Source organism: Suricata suricatta, chromosome 4 (genome assembly GCF_006229205.1).
Source record: "Suricata suricatta isolate VVHF042 chromosome 4, meerkat_22Aug2017_6uvM2_HiC, whole genome shotgun sequence".
Classification (NCBI taxonomy): Eukaryota; Metazoa; Chordata; class Mammalia; order Carnivora; family Herpestidae; genus Suricata; species Suricata suricatta.
Window position 1 is genome coordinate 56,526,841 of NC_043703.1, and position 27,897 is coordinate 56,554,737.

Here is a 27,897-nt window from a genome sequence, read left to right on the forward strand (position 1 = left end):
TCTCCCCGCTGCGACCCCGCCCCCGGGGGCTCGAGCCGTCTCCGCCCTCGCCCGGGAGCTGTGAGGCTGCGGGAGCGCTGCCGCAATAGCCGCCTCAGCAGCCGCGGAGCCGCTCGCCTTACGTCTGCCGTCGCTGAACCGCTCCCGGCCGAGGAGGCTGCAGCCGGAGCCAGGAGCCCTCAGCCCTCGCCTCGAGCTCGCCCTCGCCCTCCGAGGGCGTCCCAGGCCGCGCCATGGTGAAGGTGACATTCAACTCGGCTCTGGCCCAGAAGGAGGCCAAGAAGGACGATCCCAAGTGCGGCGAGGAGGCACTCATCATCCCGCCCGACGCTGTCGCGGTAGACTGCAAGGTCCGAGGGCCGGGGAGGTCGGGGGACTGGGCGCTCGACCGGGCCAGTAGGGCTGCGCGGGGCCCCTGACGGCTCTGCGCGCCGCGGTGGCGCGGGGGGTGCGGGCGAGGGTCCCCGGGCTCTCCTGAGGCTGCCCTCCTTTCTTGTCCGGCCGCAGCTTCTCCTTTGTAAGAAAGTGCGTGTGCAGGAATCGGTCCTTAACTCGGGATCGGGGGCTTTCGAGGCCTGGAGAGAGGGATCGATGAATTGTGCCGAGTTCACGGTCGCTGTGCAGTCGGGGGGAGGTGCGGGTTGTCGGGACGGGGTTCGTTCCACCTGGGGACCAGCGGCGACATGCAAAACAACAAAAACAACAACAGAGTTTGGCACTTCCTCCCAGTGTAAATAATGTGCCTAAAATGGCTGACATCATTACAAGCCTAAACCTCTGTTGCTTCCTACTTTCGTTTCCAGGCTGAACAGCACTTGGACTAAGTCCAGCTGCTGTGAGCCTCGTAATTTTAAAAGCATTTTCTTTACCTCCTTTTTCCACGGCCCTTCGGTATTGGCAGGTGAACTTCACTTTGGGGTCTGGAGTGGGGGGCTGAGGAGCGGGTGTCGGGAGAAAGCGAAGTGACGATCTTTTCAGAGTAGCCTTTGGTTATTGATTTTATAGTTAAATCAAATATTCCTGGTAAAGATCCATAATTACTATGTACATGTTAGTGTAAAACCGACAACTGGTTTTTAAATTACGTAAGCGTCTTTATGAGGACCCCCTTACGCTAAGTGAAACTAAACGGGCGAAACTTGTCCACGTCCCTTATAAAATTATCCTTTATTTCGCATAATTCCCCTTTTTAGTCCTAATTAAAAATCAGAACTGAGACCATAGTTGTGGTAGCTTTTAGCTGAATAATAATTCATTTATAATATGATTGTAATTGTCTCAGAAGTTAAAAAAAAAAGCTCGTAGCCTATTTTCTATGAGATATTCTTTAGGCTGCAAAAATTCAATCCTGTAGAAATTAAATGTAGAACTTATCTTAGGCTGCACAACTTACTTTTTCCTAGCATTTTCCAAGTTTTTTCAAGACCTGTTATCAGTAGGGCACACTTAGTTTTAACTTTAAAAAAAAGCCCAATAATTGTGTGCAGGTATGAGTAATGTGTTATCTTTTGTATGGTTTAGTGAAAGTTACTATTGAAAAATATAGCACTGACATACCCTAAAAAATTTGAGGTTATGTGAATCTGGATGTGCCTGTACTTATTTTTCTGGAAATGTTCTAGTTAAAAACAAAAACATCAGGGGTTGATTTTTAAATGACTGCCTTGCCTTGAAATAGGAACAGTGAACTGATTCCCTAAAAGGAATAGGAGTTTTTGGTATTGGTATTGTTTTTCTGAATCCATGCAAACAGTCTTGGTCTTAAAGGAAAATGTTTGTAATGCACAGAGGATAATTCCAGTAGCAAATTATTATCTTAGCTCTGTGTTTATCTAAGAGTCATTGTACCTAAAATAGATTATCAAGGGCCCTGTCATAACAGTCTCACATACATATAGAGATTTAATTGGATTATGTATCTTTTTAAAACCCTGTAAGTAAATATAATTCCTCCCATTTAAAAAAAGGGAGGGGTTAAATATGAGGTGATGTCACTTCAGAGAGTTTTTCTCGGTTTCTCTGTGTTGAAGGAGATTTGAAACTCTAGATAGAAGTCAGAATTAATTTTGGTAGGCAGCTTTAAATCTGACTTTTAACATTTTCTGTCATTTCTGAAATGTTAATCTTGTTTCCAAATTCTTAGAATTTCTCACAGTTTCACCATAGGCTAATTTTGTTTTCACAGCAGTTGTGAAAAAGTAGCCACTGGTAGCTCTGTGCTTTGTTTTCTATTTTCTTTCTATTTTCTAAGATCCTATATCCAAATAGAAATAGTGGAACTAAGCTGTGAGGGTCAGAGGATTCCTTTGTAACCACACAGCAGTTCGCGATGAATAGGCAGGTTAAAAAAAATGACTAATTCTTTTTCTAGCAAATAAGCTCAAAGACTTCCTTTCTTCAGTGAGTGACAAAATATTGCTCTACATTGAAAGTAGAATCCTTATAATCAGTCACTTAACGGTAAATGAAGACTTTGCTTAGTAATAGACATTGTGAAAGAACTTCTGATCTGCATCTTAGTTTGGGCTGTGGTTACATAATGCGCTCTAGCTCCTTGGTGTGACTTTATGGTAACCACTGAGTTTGACTGCCTGGATTCTGCACAGAATCAGCCTCCCCCCCCCCCACACCACTTCCTGCCTGGTTGGTTGAGAGAATCAAAGAAAGCTAATTATGGACCAGAACTCCTGAACAAGACATTTTTAATACCTTTAAACCCTCTTGGACCACAATGTCCAAAAGACATTGTTTCTCAAAATGTATAGTTAAAGGTCACCTTTCCTGATGTCATTTTGGATTCTGGTTAAAAAATGCAGATTCTGTGAGTTTAGAATCTACCAAAGAATTCTGATCTCTCTCTATCACTGAAAATGCTGATCTGTCTTATGTAACATACATTTCAGTACTTTAATGTTGCTTCTGTCTTTTGCTATTTCTTTAGTTCTTTTCCTGTTGCAGGTTCCATTGTCTCATTTTTCAGTCTTGTCTTTTCAGAAGCTGTCAACTCCCAACAGGCGTGTCTATTGATTATCTGAACTAGCTTGCTATTTACTATTCTTTCCCTACATTTTCCCTTTAATTTTTCACCTTCCTCTGCCTGTCCCAACTGGATCAACGCTCAGAGATACAGAAATAGCAGAGTATGAGCTCTGTTCCGTGTAACAGGTGAATTTGAAATTATATGCATATGTTATAGGCAGCAATTCATTCTCTTATGTTTGTGTCTATAACTGAGCTTTGGGAAACTGTTATATCTGTGCAAATCTCAAAGAAAATACTTAATGTACTGAGTCAGAAGTCCTAGTTTTGCTTTTACATAACTGCTTGAGCTTGGGCGTAAGTTTTTCCTTTTCTTTATCCTTTATCTGTGTGATGAGAGGGTACGACTACATGGTCTATAATGACTCTTCTGGTTTTACAATTTGATGAAGATGTTAGGATTGCATATTATATTAGGCAGGAATTAAATTGTTTTAATTGTGAAAAATAACAACTACCTCCTCACCCTAACCAGACTGTGCTCTTTCTTCTTCCCCATGTTTAACATGTTACATTCCTTCTTTGTAGTAAGTAGCAATGGGTCAAAGAGAAAAGAAGTCGACCAACGTATTATGTAATAGATTTTTATTTTGGGTTACCTCACTATGTATGCATACATGAGCAAGGGAGAGGGGCAGAAGGGGAAAAGAGGGAGAGGGAGAGGGGGAGAGAGAGAGAGAGAGAGAGAGAGAGAGAGAGAGAGAGAGAGAGAGGAAATCTTAAGCAGGCTCCACTCTCAGCTTAGAGCCAGATGCAAGGCTCAATCTTATGACCCTGTGATTATGACCTGAGCAGAAATCAAGAGTCAGACACTCAGCCAACTGAGCCACCCAGGCACCCTTTGGATTACCTTGTTTTGGAGCAATAGTTGGTAACAGCTTTTTTTTTGTAATGCCTAGTGATGAAGCACTTTTCCCAACATTAAAACTCAAAAAGCTTAAATTTGCTTCATAGGTATCTCTGCAGCTGTACTGCTGAAAAATACCCTGCATCGTAGTTCTAGACGTAAAAGGGAGAGAAAATGAAAGGGCTTATGTAGGAGAGAAGATGGGGCAGGATGGAAGTGGGAGGAAAAAGTGCAGGACTACTACCCCAGTTAAGTTCTGAGTTACATATTACAGAATGGCTTTGGACTTAGTTCTTTGCTCTTTCTGGTATTTCCTGTATGCATAAATAGGACTAATGTGTTTGATAATTTAGTTTTGTGGTCATGGTGGTTGGTTTTTGGTTTTTTGGTGGGGGTGAAGGGGAAGGAGGAACATAAAATATATGACATTTACTGAAATGTGTTGACCTTTAGAGATTGGGAGATTCGTTCTTTTTAAAGAATCTACATATCATTACCTACTTGTGTAATTTAGAGTTTGTAAACAGTGACCAATAAAACCTTTACAGTCCATACATTTTGGTTCTCCTAGAGGTATTTATTGATAGTTGAAGTGTGAGGGTTTAATACTGGGAGATAAATTAATTGCCCCTGTGTATACCACAGGACTTGGCAGGACCTGACCCTTCCCCCCACTTGCCTCCGATTGCTTGTGCTACTGCAGAGGGTGGACAGGGTTACATATTGTGCATTTGGAGGACAGATTACCTGCCTGGGGTCTTCACGTGTCACCTTAAACATATTTTTTCTGGACTAAACTGAAGCAAGGATACTATCCTTAGCAAAATGATAAGCCCATAAGATGTTACAGAATTCAGCTCTGCCACGTAAGAGGGTTAAGTGAATAGAAGTATTTTTTTTTTTAAACCAGAAATATCTCTTAGGACATGTGGCAAGGCTTAGTTATAGTTGATTTAGAATTTAACTTATAAAGTTTTCATTATATGTTACTAAAGCTGGACTTGGTTTAAACTTTAAATGTCATTTCAAAATGTAGTAAGTAATAATTCTGGGACATTTTATTTCTCTCCTTTTATATCATAACTTAAATATCTACAATGCCTATTTAAAAGGCATTTCTTTTTCCAAAAAGGAATACTTTCTGAATTCATATTACAACTAAAGCTACTTGAACTGCTTTGTATATCAGAGTGTTAATAGAAGAAGATCCAGAAAATATTTATGCCTTTTCAAATATAGAATTGAAGAATTCATCCTCCTAAACGTTTTAGGCAAACTTTAGGTACTTTATAGGTAAACTTGACAATTTTTATTAGAGCTTAGACTGTAGGAGTTAAGGACTTTGCCATCAAAAGACTTTTCAGATCATAATTCCTGCCTATTTTAGTACAGGATTTGACAGTTCTGAATTTCTCAAATTAGGTGGTTTTTGTCAAAATGATATAGAAAATAGTTACACTGGAACTATTTGGAGTAGTTTATGTGTAAAGTTATTTCCTGGCTCTCTCATTTTCTTTGTACAAAACTTAACAATGAATGTCTTTTATAGGGTAGATGACTAAAACTTGGTAATTAGAAATTTTATTACAGATACGACCCTACAAACATAATTAAAACTCATTTAGTTTTGATTATCCCCTTTAATTAGTATTTATGATACATATTTTTAATAGCTTTAAAGTTATCGGTAATATAATCCTCTTTTATGTGTTACTAACAAGTGCATGAACAAAATTATTTTAAATAGTTGAAGATTTTTTTAAAGCTTTTTAACTGATTTGAAGGCAAAAAAGAACTTTATAATGTATTTCTGTAATTCTACCATTTGGGGAAAAATCAATTAAGAATGAAACATAGGCTTTGTTATGCAGAAGAATTTTAACCTTGAGTTACAGAAATGAAAAAGTATTCTTGTTTATATGATAAGAGGGATATTCTAATTTTTCATTTAATGTATTATCTTTTAATGTTGATAAGGGTCCAGCAGTAATTATAGGACTTAGATCTAATGTGTGTGTGTGTATCAAAAGAGAAATTAATGTTGAAATAAAATTTGCATAAATGCCTGAACATTTTCAAGTTAAAATATCTAAGAACTTTATTTGGGAAATAGACACTAATTATGATATTTAATATTGGAGATTTAAAAGTGTTTGCATAGACCTTTTTTGGCATAGTTGAATTTCATACTTTAAGAAATGAAGTTTTAAAGGGTTTTTGTATATTTGGAAGTTTGTTTTAATGCCAACATACTTCTTATTATTTTCTATTTGAGAGAGAACTCTTTATGGGTACATGTGCACATGGGCTCAAGTAGGAGAGGGGTAGAGAGAGAGAAAGAAAATCTCAAGCAGGCTTTGTGCTGTCAATGCAGAGCCTGATCAGGGCTTATCAAAGAGTTGGACTTTAACCAACTGAGCCGTCCAGGTGCCCCCTGCCAAAATTATTTTTAAAAACTTGTCTGTTTGGGGGCACCTGAATGGCTCAGTCCGTTAAGTGTCCGACTTTAGCTCAGGTCAGGATCTCGCACTTCCAGGGTTCAAACCTGCATGAAGCTCTCTGCTGTCAGTGTGGAGCTTGCTTCAGATTTTCTGTCTCCCTCTCTCGGCCCCTTCCCTGCTCTGTCTCTCTCAAAAATGAAAATTTAAAAAAATTTTGTCCGTTTTGCAGGATGTGTTAAGATTAAAGCCTAAATCTTGAATTGTTTTCTTTGGTTTAAATATGATCATTATGTTTAAAATTATTTAATATAAAAACCAAAAAGGTGAGTTTCATTACGTAAATTACTTGGATCACTGTAACATCTAAAAGAAGACCCAGCTTTGTGCTGGGAAAATGATTTCCAGAGTCAGTCTGTCTGCATCCGCAGTTCTTAAAATTCATTTTCTCAGCCAAGCTTTCTAGCATTTCTCTTCTGCTATATATACTACTCAATAGGTTTTTAGCTTTCATTTTATAGCATTCTCCTTAAATTTATTTTTTTCCTTGCTTTCTTCCTACTGCCAAGAACATTTCCCAAGCGAGTCATCAGTATTAGCTGGGGCAGTGATAGACCTTTTAAGCAGAGATCACAAACTCCATGCCCCCTGGCCCAAGCAAACGAATTAGTGAAGCTGGGCTTTTTACCTATTAAACAAGTACAATATTCTTCATTTTCATTAAAAAAAAAAAAGGATCCAGTGTTGTTTGATTCTCCAGTTTCTAAAGGCAAGGTAGAATCAGGGTTTTTATTTGAAACCTGACTTCTAAATATTAACAACTAATTAATACAGGAATTTCAGGCAAGAACTGATGGCTTGACATGGGCCACTGTTTTAGTCTCCTTTACAGTGGACAGCAGGCATGGCCAATTATGGTGCATGTGTTCAAATGTGGCCTGCTGCCTATTTTTGTATGGCCCATTAGCTAAGAATTACTTTCATATTTTTAAATAGTTGGGGGGGAAATCAACCAGTTTCTCCCTTGTGCACTCAGTAGAGCGGTACAGTTCAGGAAGCCATTCGGTCTACTTACTGAGAACTCAGACTAGGCAGTTCTACTTTAGGATTTAAGTCCTATCTCTACCCCTCACTGTGATACTTCAGCTCTCTGTGTCTCATTGTCTTCTTCTGCAAAATTGGGAGTATGATAATCTGTAAAAAGTACATCACTGTGCCTGGAATAGAATGAGAGTAAGACTCAATAGACATTAGCTGCTGCTGTTAACTGCCACCATTACTTTACTTACAACTAAAACTGTCACAGGATTTAGCATTCCTCAGATTAAACAGCTGTGTGATGTGAGACCAGATGTAGCATCTTTCTAGTTCTCCTGTTTTGCTCTGATTCCGCTTTGTATATGTCACTTGTTTTAAGGAAACTTCCCTTAAAGATTTCTCGAAGTAGAAGATTTAAGGTAGAAGTAAAGTTAATGAAGCAGGGCAGTTATTAATTTCAGTTTTGTTTTTTTATAGACCAGTGCCACAAACCTAAAGCCAGTTTCAGATAGGGTGATGTTGTAACCTGGATGTGGTAACTTGCACAAGTCAGGAAACCTCCCCAAGTCTCAGTTCCTTCCTTTGTAGAACAGTGTGGCGACCCCAGCCTTCTAGCATGTTGTTGGGATAAAATTAACAGTGCCTGCTACATAGAAGCTAGTTAAATGTTAATGCATTTCCTCCATCCCTACCTATTAAAATAAGGTCCCACTTTTCTCCCTCATCATTCTTGTTCTGGTGTATTACTTCTTGTGTTTACCATTATTGTTTATCCCTATGTCTTATGTCAGTTATATATCAATATTGTTATTAAATCACTCTCTCCAAGGTATTCTGGTGAGGATTCCTTTCTATAACCCTTAGCATTCAGTAGTTGTATCTATTTTCATATAAAAGTGGGTATTTCTCCATTACATAAAGGATATTAGTAGAATTTTATAAATTTTATTTTGGGTTTTACCAAGTAATAGTTTTAAAATGCAAATAGTCCTGCCTTGTCACAGAGGAAACCACTTTTTAAAAATCATGCTATAATTATATACAATACAATGCAGGTTTTGAGTGTACAGTTACATAATTTTAAATGTATGCACCTGAATAACAGCCCAATTAAGATAGAATGTTGCTATCAACTCACAAATGTCTCATGTCCTTGTAGAGTCTCCTCCTCTCCTCTCAGAGGCAACCTCTGTTCTAATTTCTATCTTGGAAGATTAATTTGAGACCATTGGGTTTAGTCTGGCTTCTTATGGTCTTTCATTGTCTGAGTGGCCACTAGGCTACACCTTGCCTTTTTGCAAATTTCTAGAAAAGGGTTCCCTCTGTGGTTTCAGTGAGCAGAGCACAGGCTGGATTGTGGCTCCACTGATCTCTTCAGGCTGGTATTCTTGTACTCAGAACAATCTGCCCACCCGTATATGATGATCCTAGCTCCATATTTCTATAAATCAGTGGTTCTTACACTTTCTGGTCTCAGGACTGTTTTTTGTACTCTTAAAAATTGTTGAGGATCCCAAAGAGCTTTATTTATGCAGGTTATATCTATTGATATTTACTATATTAGAAATTAAGACAGTATTAATATAATAGTAATAAACCTATAATGCATTATCATAAATGACAATTTTATGAATACTAAAATTTTCCAAATAGCCAGAATTTTTTAAAATTTGTATTCAAGTTAATCAACATTTAGTATAAAATAACCAGAAATTTTTAAGAAGATTAAGGGCAACACTTTTACATTTTTGCAATACTCTACTGAATAGCTTAGTAGGAGACTATTAATAATAGCTGCTTCTCACATCAGCTGCTGTGGTTAGTTTATTGTGCTCTCACACATTCAGCTTCTGGAAAAGTTTACTGTACACTAGTCAGAGAGTGAGAGTGAAAAAAAACAGTGTCTTGGTTTTTTTTTTTTTTTTAATGAGAATAGTTTTGACCTTGTGGAACCCCTAAAAGAGGGTCCCTAGACCACATTTGGAAAACTGCTATCTATATTTGCTTATGCTGCTATTCATGATTTTTGTTTTGTGTGTATTTTTTTGCAGTTTTAGCTATCACCTACTGGCTTCCTAATATGGAAAGTGAATATTTAGCCTTTTCTACATATTACCATGTTACCTGTTCTTAAGGTAGAGTTATAGTAATTTCTGGTTAAATTGATATTCCTTGCTTTTATTGTAATTGACATAAACATTATTTACACCTATTTACATTCTCATACAAAATTTTTTTAGTATCTCTTGATTTTTTTTAATGTTTGTTTGTTTTTGAGATAGAGAGACAGAGCATGAGTGGTATTCCACTTGTCAGTTTTCACCCTTGGCCATCCAGACTGGTGGTACTCTGGCCATGTTTCTATACAGATGTACAGGAATAGTTATTATCTTGGAATTGAATTGCCTTTGTCTTTATTCTGTGTTGGATATGCAGTTTTATGAATCTGAGAAAAAGTGTCTGAAATCAGGTTTTTAAAAAACTTTGCTTGTCTAAGAATCTTTATCCTCACATTTAATTGATAATTGATCATTTATTTGGGTATAAAATTCTAAGTTAGCAATATTCTTTCAGCATTTTGATGGCATTGATGCATTAACTTCTGGTCTGATGCCATTCTGATTCCTGGTTCTTTATACATGACCAATTTTTTTTCCCCTCTAGAAGTTTGAGATTTTTTCCATAGGCTTTTGGCTTTCAAAATTTTTATTGAGATAATTTGTTCAAGGTCATTCATTTCCATTTTCTGGCTTACAGTTTATTAATTTGCTTATCCCTTTATATTACTCTGTTAGCTTTCAGGAAGAAGTAACGATCGTTTAACTGGAAATCAATAATAAGACTTTTAATTCTGCTGTCTTGGTAGATTTTTACAGATTGATTAGGTATTTCCTTTCATATTAAAAATGGACTTTATGGTAATAATAGCTAATGACAGAAACCATTATTATTTGCATCATTATCAGCACTATTTTTTTAAAGTAATCTTTACACCTAACATAGGGCTCAACCTCATGATCCCCGAGATGAGAGTCCCATGCTTTTCTGACTTGAGCTAGCTAGGTGCCCCATATCAGCACTAGTTTTAAGGTCAGACAGGATGGCCTGGAAAGATGAATGAGGCATCTTCTGGTTTCCCTCTTTAAAGTTCTAAAACTGTCTCCTTCATGAGTTATTTTAGAGACAACTCACTCACTATCAGCTTTCTGATTTTGCTTTGCAGTTTTATTACTCTACTTAGGTTCCATTTAAAAATTTTTTTTATTTATTTTTGAGAGAGAGAGAGAACGAGTTGGGAAGGGGCATAGAGAGGGAGATGGAGAATCCCAAGCAGGCTCTGCACTGTCAGCACAGAGCCTAATGTGGGGCTCGAACTCATGAACTGGGAGATCATGACCTAAGCTGAAACTAAGAGTCAGATGCCTAACCAAGTGAGCTACCCAGGTTCCCTAGGTGTCATTTTTAATTAATATCTTGCCTTTCTATTTATTTTGAAATGTCTATATGCTGATAAACCTGAGTTATTTTCCTTTGTTGTTTTTGCTTCATGTACATACAATTTTAATACTGCCTGTTACTGTCCTTTGTCATTTGAACAACAGAAAAATCATATTAATTTTTCAACATAATAAATACAATACTACTGTTTTAGTAGTTATCACATAGTGTTTAATATGAGTGTGGCACAATTCAAGTAAAATTATGATAGAATTCTGAAGAAACTCAAGCTAAGTAATTTCTGATTGGATATGAGGATTATCCGATTGTGACATCGTGTCACTAAACTTATTCTCAGTTAATTTGCATAAGCTATTATTTAGTCAGGTGGTTTACCTAATAGCCCCAAGCTATTCCTTACGTAAGATGTTCATGGAATGAAATGATATTCAGGCCTTATTAGTTTGGAATACTATACAAATAATTTTACTTAACTTCTTGGTCCTCATTATATTTATTTGTAAAATGATATGTTAGACTAAATGAACTTTCATGGTATCAGTACATCTTTTCCTTCTGAAAACTATACTGATTACGTTTTCAGAAGCATCTACTTCATGGCCAGACACTATTGTAGGAGTTTAAAAATTACTAAGCCTCCTAGCCTTCAAAAAAAAAAGAATAGAAAATGTTTAGGGTATTCCTATGTTAATATTTTGCTTTGTGTCAGATACTCTGGTTGTCCATAATGATATAAAGTGATTAAGTTGTGTGTTTAAAACCAGATTTTTTTTTTTTAAGATCTGACCTATTTTTTTTTAACCTAATCCTGTGCCAATTTATATAATGCCAGTCGTCTGGTTCAGATTTCATAGCTTTTTACAGTAGTTAAATTATTATGCAGTGGTTTAAAAAATTTTTTTTGGTTTATTGCTGCTTATGTATTGTAGGATTTGTTTACAAAAAAGACATTAATGAAAATCTGTTTTGTAGATGTAATTTTCTATGAATTTTGCACTTTTTTAAACTTCTCTCTAGTCCAAGTACAAAATAATGCAATAACTTTATTATCCATCTAATGCCAAGCACTTGGAAAACTCTTCCTTTTTGTGTGCCAGATGCAACATTTGTCATGTGCACTTTATCACCATAGTTGAGATTGTAGCAGTCTTGCTTGAAAAGTCACTTGAGAAAGCATAATTCAGATGCTGATTTAAATGAACAAGACAAAATGCAAACAAATGCTTGATATTTTTATAGAATTTAGCTTCTTAGTCATATATTTTGTGTACTTCATATAGCAGAATATACATCTGGTAATTAGTGCTATAAATAATAGGCAGATTGCTGGATTATGTCTTTTTTTTTAAGTGTTATTTATTTAGAAGGAAAGAGAATGCCAGCAGGCGAGAGGCAGTGAGAGAGGGAGCGAGAGAGAATCCCAAGGCCTAGGCCAGCCTAAGTGGAGCTCAGAACTCAGGAATCATGCTGAGATCATGACCTAAGATGAAACCAAGAGTTGGCCGCTCAACCAACTGACCCACCCAGGTGCCCTGGCTCATGTCATTTTATTCTTTAATCCCCAGAAAAGAAGACCAATGTAGGAGTCGGGTGAATGGAACATAGACAAATAGTAAATGGGTGGTACTGGTATTCTTCACAACAGTGATCTCCTGCAGCAATCACCTACGTAACTTTTGTGCTTCTAAGAATATAAGTAGGAAAGCACTTTTGGAAAATGCTTTGTCATTTTAGACTTCTTGCTGGAATAAGAAGTGATTTAATTTTCCCCTCCAGTACTGTAAAACTTTCTTCCAGTTGGCTGTTTCCGTATTACTGTAGATTGCTTTGTATTGGCTTCAACCCCAGTAAATACTTCTTTCAGTTTAACCTTCCCTAGCTAAATTAGATGGTGGCAGGATAACAATAGCTATCATCAATTGAGCACTTAACTGTTTACTACATTATCAAGTCATGATCTAAATGTTTCAGATATATTTCCTCATTTAATCCCTGCAACAACTGTGTAAGATAGGTGGTGTTATTAACCCATGTTTATGATGACATAATTGATTCAGAGAAGTTAAACTTGTCCAGGAATTTCCCATCCTCCAAAATTTTGACTTTTTTTTCTGCTGTCTTTTCTTTTTTATCTTCTCTTACAGGTTTATATCTTTTCCAGCTTCTTTAGTATTATTTACTTGAGTCTTAGGAAAAAACCGTGTCCTGTTCCTTATAAGTTGGGAAAGGAGTGGAATTTGAGTTTACTGGAATATTTATTTGCATGCTGAAAATTTAACCTTTTTAGGTATATGGTTGTGTTAATTTTGACAAATGTATAATCATCACAGTCAAGATGTGGAATCATTTCCTTATTCCTAAATGTTCTTTTCATACCACTTCATAATTGTCTCTCATTCCATTCCTCTATTTTCTCTTTCTAAAGTTTGCTTTTTCCAGAATATAGATGGTATTATAACTGTTAGGTAGCCTGTTGTCATTCTCACTGTCTTTATATTTTCTGGGAACTGGGAGTTGTCTAGAACAGCAGCTCCGTGGTCCATGGTTTTCTCTAGGCTTCTCCTCCTCCAGCTCTTCTCAGTCCCCACTTTGGGTGCTGATGCCGTCCATATTCAGATGTATTGTTTGGAATTCCTCCTGTCCTTTAAAGCAGTAAGCCCTTTTTTTTTTTTTAGTTTTAAATTTTATTTATTTTTTTTTTTAGAGAGACTGAGCAGGGGAGAGGGGCAGAGAGAAAAAGAGAGAGAGAGAGAGCGCGCGAGGGAGAGAGAGAATTTCTTAAGCAAGCTCTATGTTTATCATGGGTCTGGACTTGGGGCTTGATCCCATGATTCTGAAATTATGACCTGAGCTGAAATCAGGAGTCGGATGCTCAATTGACTGAACCACACAGGCGCCCCAAGCATTAAGGTTCTTTATTCACCATATAATGCGGTCTGAAACTCAGAAGTCAAAATCCTTTATATGAGGAATGGTTTACACTGGTTGTTTTATAAAATTAGGTTCTCAGAAAGAAGCACGCCTAGTCAGAGCAGGAAATGAAGATCAAGGTTAAAAACTAAGCAATTCAGTAGAAAAGAATGTTGTATGTTGGTCTTCAACTGGAGAGAAAAATGATGAGAAGTTGAGAAAACTGGAACATTGAGGAGAAATTCATTTGTAAAAATTTGAATCATTAGATTTAAAAAAAATGTTGGCAGCTAATTCTGTATTTTGGAAAATAGAATATAGGCCAAACACATCCCTGGGAAGCTGGCCTATGTAACTCTATATTTATCTATGTTACCAAATGTGTTTTAAAAATGTACATGTTTCTAAGTAACCAGATCTATTTCTGCAGGTTCAATAGTTCATGCTACTTTGAGTTGAATAAACTGTATTGATTCTTGCCTGTATTTCTGTCTTGTTTTTATATTTAAAGCATTTTTATGCCCCTTTTCTTTTTCTTCTTCTTTCCTTTTCCTTTTCTTTTCTTTCTATGGTAATGTAATTTTTAACCCTAAAAGATGTTTTCCTCTTTAGTATTCTGGTTCTTAAAGCTTTGTTACTGCATTTGCTATAATAAATTGCATAATAGTATATGTGGGAGCTTTGGAAAAAATGTGTCTTCATTCATCCTATAAAGAAGGATCAAATGAAAGTGCCTGAGGATATGAAGGATTCGTTAATATAGGAACAGTATAAAAATTATAAGAAAACCCTTGTGTTTTGTCTGAGTTAAGTTGATAATGGAAGCAAATTTACTGAAGCCTCTTAGGGAACTGACTGAGGTGACCTAATTCTTAACTAATTGAAGTACCAGAACAGAATTTACCCTTCATTTTGCTTAAAATATAATTGGTTAAGTAATTTTACTTCATCATATGACAATAAGATTTATTTGAACCAGAAATTAGTTCAGTGAGAGAAGGAGAATGCTTCTAAAAACTGTCTTTCTATACTACTGTGGAGGGATGATTATAGGCCAGCGTGTGCTTCAGTGTCTTCATTTATAAACTGGGGTAAAAACTTGAGGTTTTTAGGAAGATTAATGAGATGATAATTGTACAGCACCTATGGGAGCTCTTTTACCTTATCAGCATAATTTAAGGTGCACCAGTTTTATTGCAGTACAAGGAGAGGAAGTGTCTCTGACTCGTTTTAAATTAGGCCAGGTAAACTTATATACCCTGGCAAAGAAGCCCTTGTTCATGGTGTGTTCCTTTTTCTTGTTGATTTTTGTTGTTGTTGTTGTCCTTTAATTATGAAATAATCCAAGCATAGAAAACCAGAGAATGTGTAGTACCATTTGATATGTTTGTAAGTCTTAAATATCATATACTGGTAATATCCAACTTGCCTTTTTTTTTTTAATTTGGCATTATGTTTCTGAGATTTATCTCAAAATCAACTATGTGAGTTGATTTTAATTATCGTATGAACCTAAATACTTTATTCTTCGCATGATGGACATGTAGGTTATTTCTAATTTTTTTCTTGACCATTGTGCAGTAATCATTTTTAGATCTTTATGCACATGTATAAAACTTTATCTAGGGCCATATTCCTAGGAATGGAATTGCTGGGTCAGAGGGGTGTGTGTGTGTGTGTGTGTGTGTGTGTGTGTATGTGTGTGTGTGTGTGTGTGTGTGTGTGTACTTAATTTTATTAAGTTTTGCCAAATTGTTCTCCAAGCAGTTGTACCTGCACCTATACGAAAGTTCTCAGTTCCCATTATTGTACGTGTTCCCTAGCATTTGGAAAGCATTAGGCTTTTTTATTGCCTGGTATATAGGAACTTGGTTGATTTTTTTTTTTTTCTTTTTTTGAAAACCCCCTCACTTTCCATATTGAAATATAATTTACATGTAATAAAATTTTCCCATTCTATGTGTATGACTTGACTGAATTTATGGTAATTGTATAAAGTTGTATGTCCCCCCACCATCAAGATATGAAGCATATCCATTGCCTTAAAAAGTTCCCTTCTGGGGCGCCTGGGTGGCTCAGTCGGTTAAGCCTCCAGCTTCGGCTCAGGTCAGATCTCACGTTTGTGGGTTCGAGCCCTGCGTCGGGCTCTGAGCTGACAGCTAGCTCAGAGCCTGGAGCCTGCTTCCAGTTCTGTGTCTCCTTCTCTCTCTGCCCCTCCCCCTCTCATGCTCTTTCTCTCTCTGTATTAAAAATAAATAAAACATTAAAAAAATTTAAAAAAGAAAAGTTCCCTTCTATATCTTCAATTTCCCTTCACCAGCACTTGGCCATGGCAACCACTGAGTAACTTTTTGTCACTTAAATTTGCCTTTTCTAGAATTTCATTAAAAGTGGAATCATGCAAAAGTAATCTGTTGGATTTGTTTCATTAGCATATTTTTGAGATTCAATATGAATATACCACAATTTATCCATTCCTCATTTAGTGGTTTTTTGTGTTGTTTCTAGTTTGGGGCTCTTATGAAATGATGGTATGACTAGTGACATATATAAATCTTTGACTCAGTTGATTTTTAATTACTGATGTTCAGCAGTCTTGTTGAACTTCAATTAGTTTGAGTTATTTTACTTAGATTTTATAGACAGTGATATCCTTTACACACATAATGGTAGTTTTGCATTCTTTCTTTTCTGTTAGCATTTATTTATTTTTGAGAGAGCTCAAGCAGAGGAGGGGCAGAGAGAGCGGGACAGAATATCTGAAGCTGACAGCAGTAAGCCTGATGTGGGGCTTGAACTTTTAAATCGTTATAAATCGTGTGATCGTGACCTGAGCTGAAGTCGGGTACTCAACTGACTGAGCCACCCAGGTGCCCCTATAGTTTCACATTGTTTTTTGTAATCTTTATATCTGTTCTTGTGCTTATCAGTTGTGTACTAGGTAGGATCTCTAGTATAATGTTGAATGGAAACACTCAGTTTTAGTGGGCAGCCATCATAATTCTCTGACTTGACACATTAGGTATAGGTCTGAAGTTTCACCATTAAATATGAGGTTTACTATGGGTTTTTGATCATTAGCCTTATTTACCTCTTGGGGCACCTGGATGGCTCAACCAGTTAAACGTCTGACTTTGGCTCAGGTCATGATTTCAATCAATGGCTTGTGAGTTTGAACCCTGCATCCTCTCTGTGGTGACAGCTCGGAGCCCAGAGCCTGTTTCGGATTCTGTCTCCCTCTCTCTCTCACCATCCCTTGCTTGCTCTCTCACTCTCTAATAAACATTTAAAAAATTAAAATAGAGTTTTATCTCTTTCTAGTTTGCAAAGAGATTTTATTATGAATAGGAGTTGGAGTTTGTCAAATGCACTTTTGGCCTGTTTTGAGATGATCGTGGGTTTTTTTTAAATTTTCATATATGTGGTTTTTTTTTAGTGTTAATTCAATCATTTCAAATACACTTTTAATAATCACTTAGATTAAAATTTTTTCTGTCTTCAGTATATTTTAATCCTTTCTCCATAACTCATTGTAATATGGAATGTCAGTTATCAGTCATGAATAATGTTAATTTTGACTGTAAATTGCTTAAGGTATGAGCCATGTCTTAATCACATTTGAATTTCCCACAGGATCTCTAGCACAGTACATTGCAAATAACAGGTCCCTAATAAATGTCGAACTGGGCTAAGTACTTAGGGCCGCTTTTCTTTGCTAAATAGCCACAATCTGTTGTGCGTCAGGAATTCTTATGTTGCCCCCACCCTTCATTATCATGCTGGCTGCTGATGTGACTTTTACGGGTCATTAGAAAAGTAAATAACCAAGCTTTAAAAACAAATCTAAATTTCATTCTCTCATCAAATATTTGTTGCCAAGTACTGAACTTGGCTTGGAGCTACCAGTAATGCAAAATGAATATGAATGGATACTCACAAGAACCTTATAGCCTAGTAGGGAGAGAGAAGATCTGGTATGTGAGTTATTCTAATGCAAGGTAGAAAATGATCACTAGAAGTTAAAAGGAAAAAAAAGGTTAGATGGACTTTGAAGATCTGACAGCTCTTTTAGGAAGTACATGACTGTAGTGTGTGGATTTGGATCTATAATTTACCCATTCAAATACCGTTAGTTTCTGATTAAAAAATGTTTTTAATGTTTATTTACTTTTGAGAGAGAGAGAGAGAGAGCGCATGAGCAGGGGAGGGGCAGAGGGAGAGAGAGAGAGAGAGAGAGAAAGAGAGAGAGAGAGACGGAATCTGAAGCAGGCTCTAGGCTCCGTGTTGAGCTGTCAACATAGTCAAATGCTTGAACTCACAAGTGGTGAGATCATGACCTGAGCCAAAGTTGGACATTTAACTGACTGAGCCACTCAGGTGCCCCATTTTCTGATTTTCTTTTTAAATTTATTTATTTTGAGAGAGAGACAGAGGGAGCAGGTTGGAGAGGGGTAGAGGGAAAGAGAATGAATCCCAAGCAGGCTTTGCCTTCAGCACAGAACCCCACACAGGGCTTGAACCCATGAACTGTGTAATCATCACCTGAACCAAAACCAAGAGTTGGACTTATACAACTGAGCCACCAAGGTGCCCCATCTTAGTTTCTGATCAAGTGATTCACATTGCTGAAGGACTGAACAAATGACCTGTGGATAAGTGAAGCATTTTACAAGTTAAATTCTTTGAGACTTTTTTTTGTTTTATGGTCATAGTCCAGAAATGAGCGTTTTGAGGGGAACATGAGAATCCATACTCCATAGCATTGGTATATACAAAGGCCTTTTGTGATCACCCAGTTATCTTTCTTTTTTTTTAATGTCTTTTTAAAAAATGTTTATTATTTATTTTGATAAAAGGGGCATGCATGTGAGTGCAGACAGGAGAGGGTCAGAGAGAGGGAGAGAGAATCCCAAGAGGCTCCATGCTGTCATTGTGGAGCCTGGTGTGGGGCTTAAGCTCATGAACTGTAATATCATGACATGAGCTGAAATCAAGAGTTGGATGCTTAACCAACTGAGCCACCCAGGTGTTCCTCCATTCTTAGTTCTTGTACCTTCCCCACCATATTGGACACTTAGCCATACGTAGCATGTGTGGCCTTTGGAGATGTTGTGCATTCTGGCTCCATGATTTTATTCATTCTTTGCCCTAAATATAATGCCCTTTAACTCTGTCTTCCATGTGGGTAATGGGCATTTGTTCTTCAACATTCCACTCTAGTATTATTTCCTTTGGGAGCTCTACTCCAAACATTGTCATCCCTTTTTCTATGCTCTACATTCTTCCGTTAGAACCTATATCATGTTTATGTTCTCTTTGTATATTTATTTTCCAGGCTGGTCTGAATGAATCTCTTTCTTGGCAGAGGCTGTATACACCAGTGCCTAGCACCGTTTTTGGCACCTACTAGACATTTATAATTTCTTAAAATTATTGTTTGCTGACCAGTTAAAAATGACGTATCAAAAGGCCTGGAAATTTGTCATCAACTTGACAGTTGGGGCTGCATATTCTTTTACAAGTGTTGGCCCATGCTCTTTGGATATTCATTTTTGTGCTACTAGAGAAGGGAGTCTGCCAAACTAGGGTAGGTGTTGTACGCACATTTGACTGTCTCAGCAGCTGATACCAAATGTTTGGAAATGACTGTTGCCATCTGTCATTTTCATCCCCCCCCCCTCCCCCCGGCACACCCTGTCTCCACCCTAAAATTAATTATGCTAGGAACTGTTTATTCTCTCCTTACATATTTATATACTAGACGTTATCATTCAAGTTTTATAATACCTTATGACTCCATGGAATTCTTAAAACATTCTGTTCACAGATGGAGTATCTTCCATGGTTTGATAAATTACCCTAGGTTTATTCTTTTTACATGCTATTTTGTAGTGCACTTGTCTTAAGTATATGTACAGTACATGGACAGGCTCACCTACTACAGCAAAGTGTAATGCTCTCACAGTGTTTGATCCAGTCTTTAAGTTATAAGGCATTTGTTCTACATTGTTAAATTCTGTGTTTAAAACCTCAGTTAACCTAGGCACACACTGTTTAGCTCTACATTGTTCTTGGCTGACGAAGACATCTGGGTTTGGGCTTTTTCTCCGTAGTGTCAGGTTGAAATTCCTCATCTTAGCATTGGGAACATAACCTTAGCTTTCATTCTTTCTTAGCTGTGTTCCTGCTTCAATCATGTAGCACTGTTCATACAGTTTTTCTTCCTTTTTATTTATATTCCCTCTATCTGTAGAGGTGTGGATCAAGTCTACTTTCTCCCTTAATCCATCCTATATTGAGTTTTCCAAGTAAAGATCAGAGTCATATATTTGAAAGGCTGTACATATATACTGACTAGAACATCTTTTATTAATGTAGGTTTCAAGTCAGTTTGAGCTTTTTTTTTTTTGCTGTCTGTACTATATTTCTTGAGCCATGAGTTAGATAACACTAGTAACTAATCTCATTTGTCAGCTCCTTGACATGAACCTAAGTACAGATCAGAAATTAGCTGTAAATCTGAAGTGACAGAGTAGTGTAACTGAGTTAGAAGGGCAAAGGGCATATTTAAAGGACTGTGGTAGTGACCCCAGATGACCTTCTGAGGCTAAATTATTTCCTTGAGTGGATCAAAATAAAAATTCTAAGGGCGCCTGGGTGGCTCAGTTAGTTGAGCGTCCGACTTCGGCTCAAGTCCTAATCTCACATTTGTGGATTCGAGCCCCGCGTCAGCCTCTTTGCTGACAGCTCAGAGCCTAGAGCCTGCTTCAGATTCTGTATCTCTCTCTCTCTCTCTCTCTCTCTCTCTCTCTCTCTCTCTCTCTCTCTCTCCCCCTCCCCCTCTCATGCTCTGTCTCTGTCTCAAAAATAAATAAAACATTAAAAAAATTCTAATAAGTTTTTTCCTGTTTAATATTTCCTCATTTATCTACTGCTTCTATCTTAAAAATCAAAACATTTGTCAAACTGGATTTTTTTTATAGTAGGGCAGTGGGATTATGGGATTATTTCTGGATAAGTTTGTCCTATATTTTAAGACACCAATTGTCTAGAAAATTTGTTTCATGTTATTTGTTCTGTCCTTTATTTTCCTGTTACTTTTTATTGTGTATTGTTAGGATTGACTTTATACCTGGTGTGAAATATTAACCATCTGTAGCAGACTAATACATAATTTTATAGTGTAATGTAATATACACTGAAGGTTCAGCAGCATAATAGTTCATGACAAAGTTGTAATGTAGCCTTTCCTGAATTTTTAAATGTTAGAAGGTATTTTAATCACCAAAAGTTGTGCACAGAAAATATAAATTATAGACTTTGTTATTGTTCTAGAAGTATGAATAGCAGAGGTATTGAGAATCAGAAAGCAAAACCCTCCCAAGAGACTGATGGCTCAGCTCAAGAGGCATTGTTGTGATTCCTGGCACCACAGCCTAGTAATTCCTGGGTTGATACTGATTAGAGACCGGAGTCCATTGGTCTTTATATCTTTGTTTATAAAATGATAATCCTTTTTAGGCTTCTTTCAGTCCTGACCTTTCTATGATTCTCACTGGATATATGATACTGACCATTATTGGTCTTTTTCATATTTTAGGACCCAGATGAAGTGGTACCAGTTGGCCAGAGAAGAGCCTGGTGTTGGTGCATGTGCTTTGGACTAGCATTTATGCTCGCAGGTGTCATTCTAGGAGGAGCATACCTGTACAAATATTTTGCACTTCAAGTAAGTGGGAAAATGCTACAGACTTTTTTGCCTTTCCTTTGCATGTATTTGGAAATTGGCCTAAATTTGTTCTAAGCCTGCACTTTCTGTCTGTGGTTTTTAGCCAGAGTGGTGGTCCTATTTTAAAGTTGTATGGAAAAATCTGAATGTAAGTTTGCTGAGCTTTTTGGACAGTCACTAAAAGCAGGATCGTGTTGCTTTGGAATGTTATTGACTAAAGAGTATAGATTATTGGATGATTTTTCAAAATTGACTAACCTTCATTTTCGTACTATAATTAGTGGCTAAGGTATAATATTATTAATTGCCAAATTGAGTAAATACAGACATCAGATGTTGTCATGTTGATAGACTATTACTTGATAGCCAGTTTGGACTCCCCTACAGAGGCCTTTGCTCTTGGGCCCTGAGTTCACTGTCACCACATCTCTCTGCCACTTTCCTAGTTTTTGTTTTCTCTTTAAGAATTGTGTGACTTCAGCAGTGAGGTTGAAGTAATTTAGGATGCACATTGTTTTATAACATAAGAATGTTTAATAATAATCCCAGTGGGTTAAGACACGAGATTTTTCTTCTTCTGATAATCATGATTTATGATCTCTGTTTCGTGATCTATTTCTCTTGGCAGTAATTTCATAGGTTTATATTTTTTAACATTTTAAAATCTGGAGAAACTGTTGACATGTAGATTTTATTAAAATAATGAAACATTCTGCTATAGGATGTATACATTTCATGCTCATTTTCTATAATATTCAAGAAAATTGTGTGTTAATAGACATTACTGAAATACTGGTCATCTTTTTCAATGCTGTTTTTTACAGGAAGTATATTTGATGTAGAAAAGAAACAGTTGGCAGCTCCCTGTCCAGAAATATTTTTGCCTTAACATAGTGTTTGTTATATGCCCCTAGCCTTTATGTAGATTTTTAATAAACAGTCTTTATAGTGATTGCTGTAATCTCATAGGCTGCTTGTTATTTCCCACTTCATTGTAATATATTTTAAGAAAAAACCACAACTACCTGTATTCCTGTAAAAATTATAGAAAAACTACTCCTTTTTTTGGCTAATAGAAAAATCATTTAATCTGTGAATCACATCAAAAAGTTTAGAAGTATATTCTTTCAGAAAATAATTACTTATTTCTGAATGTATTCTTTTATAAAAATCATGCCTACAGGTAGAAATAGGCCCACATAGTTCTTCAAATTTACTTGTCACCAGATGAATACTTGCTTTTATATTCTATTTTTGTCGACTATACAAAGTAAAGGAAAAATCAGCTACTTTTCTCCTTCTGAAACAATTTTTTTTTTTTACAGTACTTCAGATCCCCATCTTAAAGAATGTGTTAACTGTGTAATTAAACTGTCTGACTTGTCATCTAAAAGTAAGAGTTTGCAAGCAAAGTGCTATTTAGATACCGATGGCAGCTTAAGTAATGCTTACATTTAAAAACCCGTCTCCCTCTGAATTGCTGAAATAGTGTTTAAACTCTCTCTAGCCAGATGACGTGTACTACTGTGGAATAAAGTATATCAAAGATGATGTCATCTTAAACGAGCCTTCTGCAGATGCCCCAGCTGCTCGCTACCAGACAATTGAGGAAAACATTAAGATCTTTGAGGAAGATGAGGTTGAATTCATCAGTGTGCCTGTCCCAGAATTTGCAGATAGTGATCCTGCCAACATTGTTCATGATTTTAACAAGGTGAGCCAGGTGTCTAGAACTGAAAAAAGAATGCACATTCTTTAATTTATGCTTTTTGCAGTTTTAATTTCAGTATTTGCTGATTTATTCTATTTAGAGTTTACTTTTTACTTAAAAAGAAAATGGGCTTGGGTTTCTTCTGCCCTACAAGATAACAGCATTTGATGGGCTTTATCTGAAGCAGACCCTCCATGAACTTGTCCTTCTCCCATGTTAACTTTTCTTCCTTTGGCTGTGTCTGCCTTAAGGCCCATCTTATGGCCGCTTCTTGTTTGCTAGTAAATTGCTGCTATTTCTTATGTAGCCTCATTTTCCTGGTTAAGAGGTGATTCACGTTCCCATATCTGTGTAGCATTTTCAGATACTAGTAATTTTAGTTCTGTATCATTTTATTAATCTATTTTTAGTTCTCATTTTACATTTTCCCCTAATTTTGATTGTTGTTATGCAATATAGAAAAGATGAAGTGAGAATACAATGACTATCCAAAGCCCTCCACCTATTTCCAAAATTTTATCACATTTTCTTAATTTCTTTTCTCACATTTGACACTTGACCCCTAGATACTTGAACTGTTCTCCCTTCTATATAACGTCTACATAACCTTGTCATTTATCACATCTAAGAAAGTGAACATGAAAATATGATACTATTTAATATCTAGTTAATACTTATATTCCCGCAATATTTTTTGTCTCAAGAATGTTTTGTTTGCTTAAAAAATCCAGAAGTTTACATATTATCAGTGGATTTTGCATCTATGTATGTCTGCCAGTTTGAATATTTAGGCGTATCGCTGAAGCTAGCTTTGCAAATATTTCATGCCTGATAAATACAACTAATGCATGTTTATAAAGTAGTTTGAAAAATTACATATCTACAAGGTAATAAGCCTATCCAAAGCAAATAGTAAATAATAGCTAATACTGAGCTCTTAGAAATCTGTTTACATGATTTGATTAAACTTATGTTAATCCTCAAAACCATCCCATGAGATGGACCAGTCTCATCTGAACCACAAGAACATGGAAAATCATTTAATTGACTTATTTCAATTTCTCTAAGGATGGTAGTAACTAGTAATGTTCTGGATGCATATGACAGAAGTTAATGCTTTCATGTATGTAATGGATGGATGCCTCTGAGGGCATTAGGGTTTACACATGAGGAAACTGACTATATCTCTTTATCAGATGATAGTTTATTTGCAGTTAATTTTAATAATTTTTTTGTTAATCACTTACAGAAACAAAACCCTGATAAGAATTTTGTTTACTAGTAGTGATAATTTTTCCTTTCTCGTTACTGCCTTCTGTTCCTATTTCACCAAATACTTCATTTGCCTGTAATGCAAGTGATTTACACAGTCTAAAGCCGTCCCATTTTAATGGTACAAATTATTCTTAAAAATCAGTTGCTATTTGTGTTGCAAATATTAACCTAATGAAAATGTATCTTTTTCTTTCCAGAAACTCACAGCCTATTTAGATCTTAATCTGGATAAGTGCTATGTGATTCCATTGAACACTTCCATTGTTATGCCACCCAGAAACCTACTGGAGTTACTTATTAATATAAAGGTATAAAATGTTCAAATATTTCTTATTAATAACGCTCGTATCTTAGAATTCCTGGTTGAGATATTAACCCTGTAAGTGCCCATCTTACTGGAAATACAGCTAAGAATTTTATAAAGAGGAATTAAGATGGATGGTTTTGGGTTTTTCCTTTTTATATTTTGAAATAGAATATAATTTCTTAAACTATATATGTGTTTTCCTAACAGGCCAGATAATCAATAGTAGACTTTGCAAACTGTTCAACTCACAGGCAATCTGTAAACAAATGGGCATGACTGTACTGCAGTAAAACTTCATTTATAAAAACAGATGGTGGGAAGTAGCTTGTCAGTCTCTGTTCCACACATTTGCTCGTCTGTTCAGTGTGTTTTGAGGTATTTATAGAATATATTTTCCAAACGTAGGCTGGAACCTATTTGCCTCAGTCATACTTGATTCATGAACACATGGTTATCACTGATCGCATTGAAAACATCGATCACCTGGGTTTCTTTATTTACCGACTGTGCCATGACAAGGAAACCTACAAACTGCAACGCAGAGAAACCATCAAAGGTAATACTTCTTACTGTTAAAGTGGGTGCCGGAAAGTTTGTTTTGCTTCATTGTTTGAGCCTAGATTTAGATGTAGGCTGATACTGTTATCATATAGGTGAGAAAGGAAAACTATATTGTATCACTGTATAGTGTTTCTGGATTCCCAGAGAATCATCTAACTTCTGAACCCACTCTTCTCAGATAGAACAGGTGAATGTGAAGTGGCAGTGCCTTGAGGTGCTATCAGCTCACCGTTCCATGTAGTCCCCCAGTCCAGCCTTCCATCCGCCAGTTTGGGTCAGTCACACTGTATGAGATTCTTATCCAGAGGGCCTTTAGAGGAGCTCTCAGGTGTGTGCTCAGGGATCTGGCTTCTAAACAGAGAGTTTGCCTTTTGGATCACGTTGAAGATAATCAGTCAGTTTAGGCAGAAGGGAATTTGGCTGAAGAATTAAGAGAATTGACACAAGTAATGTGGCTTTGCCAAATTATTTAGCCTTTAATTTTTTTTTACCTGAAAAATAAGAATGACAGTATCATCCCCTTTCCTTTCAAGATCTTTGTAAAAATAAAATGAAAGTACATGTGATGAAGCTGTAGAAAGTAAGAAGTGCCACTTGAATCACTGTGGTGTGATTTCTTTGGGATTGTGGCACCTAGTAAAAGTGTTTTCCTGGCTTTTGTTAGCACCTTATAATGTTCTCTCACCTTGAGCTGATGAGTCACCTGAAACTTACTGCTTGGTTTCTTAAATTTTAAAATTATCTTGATAGTTGATGTTTTTTTTTTTAAAAGCCAGACTTACACATATAATGAAATTTACCCTCTTTAGTGTGCGCTTCTTAGTTTCAACAAATCACCACCACAGTCAAGATATAGAACATTTACAGTACATTCAAAGTCATTAATTTATATGTGGCATTATCATTGTTACTAAGATCTGTTAAGGCACTTAGTTCAGACAAGAGAGGCAGATTATTTTCTCCAGTGTTAAAAAAATCAAACCGTAGACGTTCATGGGATATAGAGTATAATATTTCTGTATATGTAAATAATAACTATGAAGATTAATATGAATTACTAAATAACCAGAAATTTTAAAACTTTTCCCTCCCAAACAGGTATTCAGAAACGTGAAGTCAGCAATTGTGTTACAATTCGGCATTTTGAGAATAAATTTGCTGTGGAAACTGAAATTTGTTCTTGAACAGTCAAGAGAAACATTATTGGAGAAAAATTTAATGTTGCAGCATAACCCCACCCTTTGTATTTTGTGCAGTGATTATTTTTTAAGATCTTCTTTCATGTAAGTAGCAAACAGGGCTTCACTATCTTTTCATCTCATTAATTCAATTAAAACCATTACCTTTAAAAAAATCTTTTCTTCTTTCCAAGTGTGGTGTCTTTTATCTTGAATTGGTAGTTGTATGAAGTCACAGATAATAATACACTTTACCATAGATCTTATGTGTTAGGAAGAATTTGAATTTCTTTGATTTTTATGTTTGAATATGCATTTTTCAGAGGAGGGGTTATCTAAAGAAAAATCATATATATGCATACGTAAGAATGGACCACAGTGACTTATTTAGTAGTTGTTAGCTGCCCTGCTACTTAGTTTGTTAGAGCATTTGAGCACACATTTTAATTTTCCTCTAATTAAAATGTGCAGTATTTTCAGTGTCATATTTAACTACTTAGAGTATGATTTCCACCTTGATGTTTTAATATCCTAGACATCTGCTGTAATATTTTAGAAAATGTTTGGAATTTAAGAAATTACTTGTGTTACTAATTTGTATAACCCATATGTGTGCAATGGAATATAAATATCACCAAGTTGTTTGACTAAAAGACTGTGTGTTGTTTTTCCCCTAAAACCAAAGAGTAATTTGGTTCTTTATATCTTAATCTATGTAAAAGAAGAAAATATGTCTTAAAAATTCAGTTCGCTACATATCATGGGTAAAATTATAGATTTTTAAAAAATAAAAACAAACTTTTACAATAACTAAGTTACATTCTTCATGGATACTATTGAAGTAATATCTAAGACTCAACCTGGAAAGATGCTGTTTAATACATTTTAAACTAGAGCTTTTGTAGTTAATGGAGGGGCTATTATTAAACCTAAAGTTTCCAAGAAGCATAAAATATACTGCATTTCTGTGAGTGCTTCCCTCCCTCACAAATGGAGCATTTCGAGTTATAGTGGTGATTCTCTTATATTTCCACAGTTACATCCTATCTGAAATAATTCAAAATCCATCACCATTTAACATTAATTTCTCTGTAAATTCCTAAGGTAAAAAAAAAATTTCAATTCTGAATTTAGGAAGTCAAAAGTTTTAGTTTCACAAAAACTCATAAATGATCTGGTCTAGGAACCAGTTCTAGTCCAAAAAGATAGTATTTGATTCCTTGCTCTTTATTTCAGTAGTACTATAGGAGCTTTTTAGGCTGGCTAGTCAGATATTCAGAGATTTAGAATTTATTTTAGAAGAAAATATATTCTGATAAAATGAGAATTGTTTTTTCCTACCTTCCAGGCTCTAAAATGTCATGTTTTTCAGGGGGCTATGGACATTTAAGAGCACATTATATAT

General features: G+C 36.1%; 1 protein-coding gene across 1 annotated transcript; it reads left to right on the forward strand.

Moving 5' to 3' along the window:
• The first annotated feature begins 43 nt into the window (after nt 1–43).
• ITM2B (integral membrane protein 2B) lies at nt 44–27,145 on the forward strand. The gene is made up of 6 exons (XM_029936745.1): nt 44–350; nt 21,332–21,460; nt 22,968–23,174; nt 24,644–24,754; nt 25,159–25,309; nt 26,413–27,145. The coding sequence occupies exons 1-6, from the start codon at nt 234–236 to the stop codon at nt 26,496–26,498; spliced, it is 801 nt and encodes a 266-aa protein (XP_029792605.1). The 5' UTR covers nt 44–233; the 3' UTR covers nt 26,499–27,145.
• The last annotated feature ends 752 nt before the right edge of the window (nt 27,146–27,897 follow it).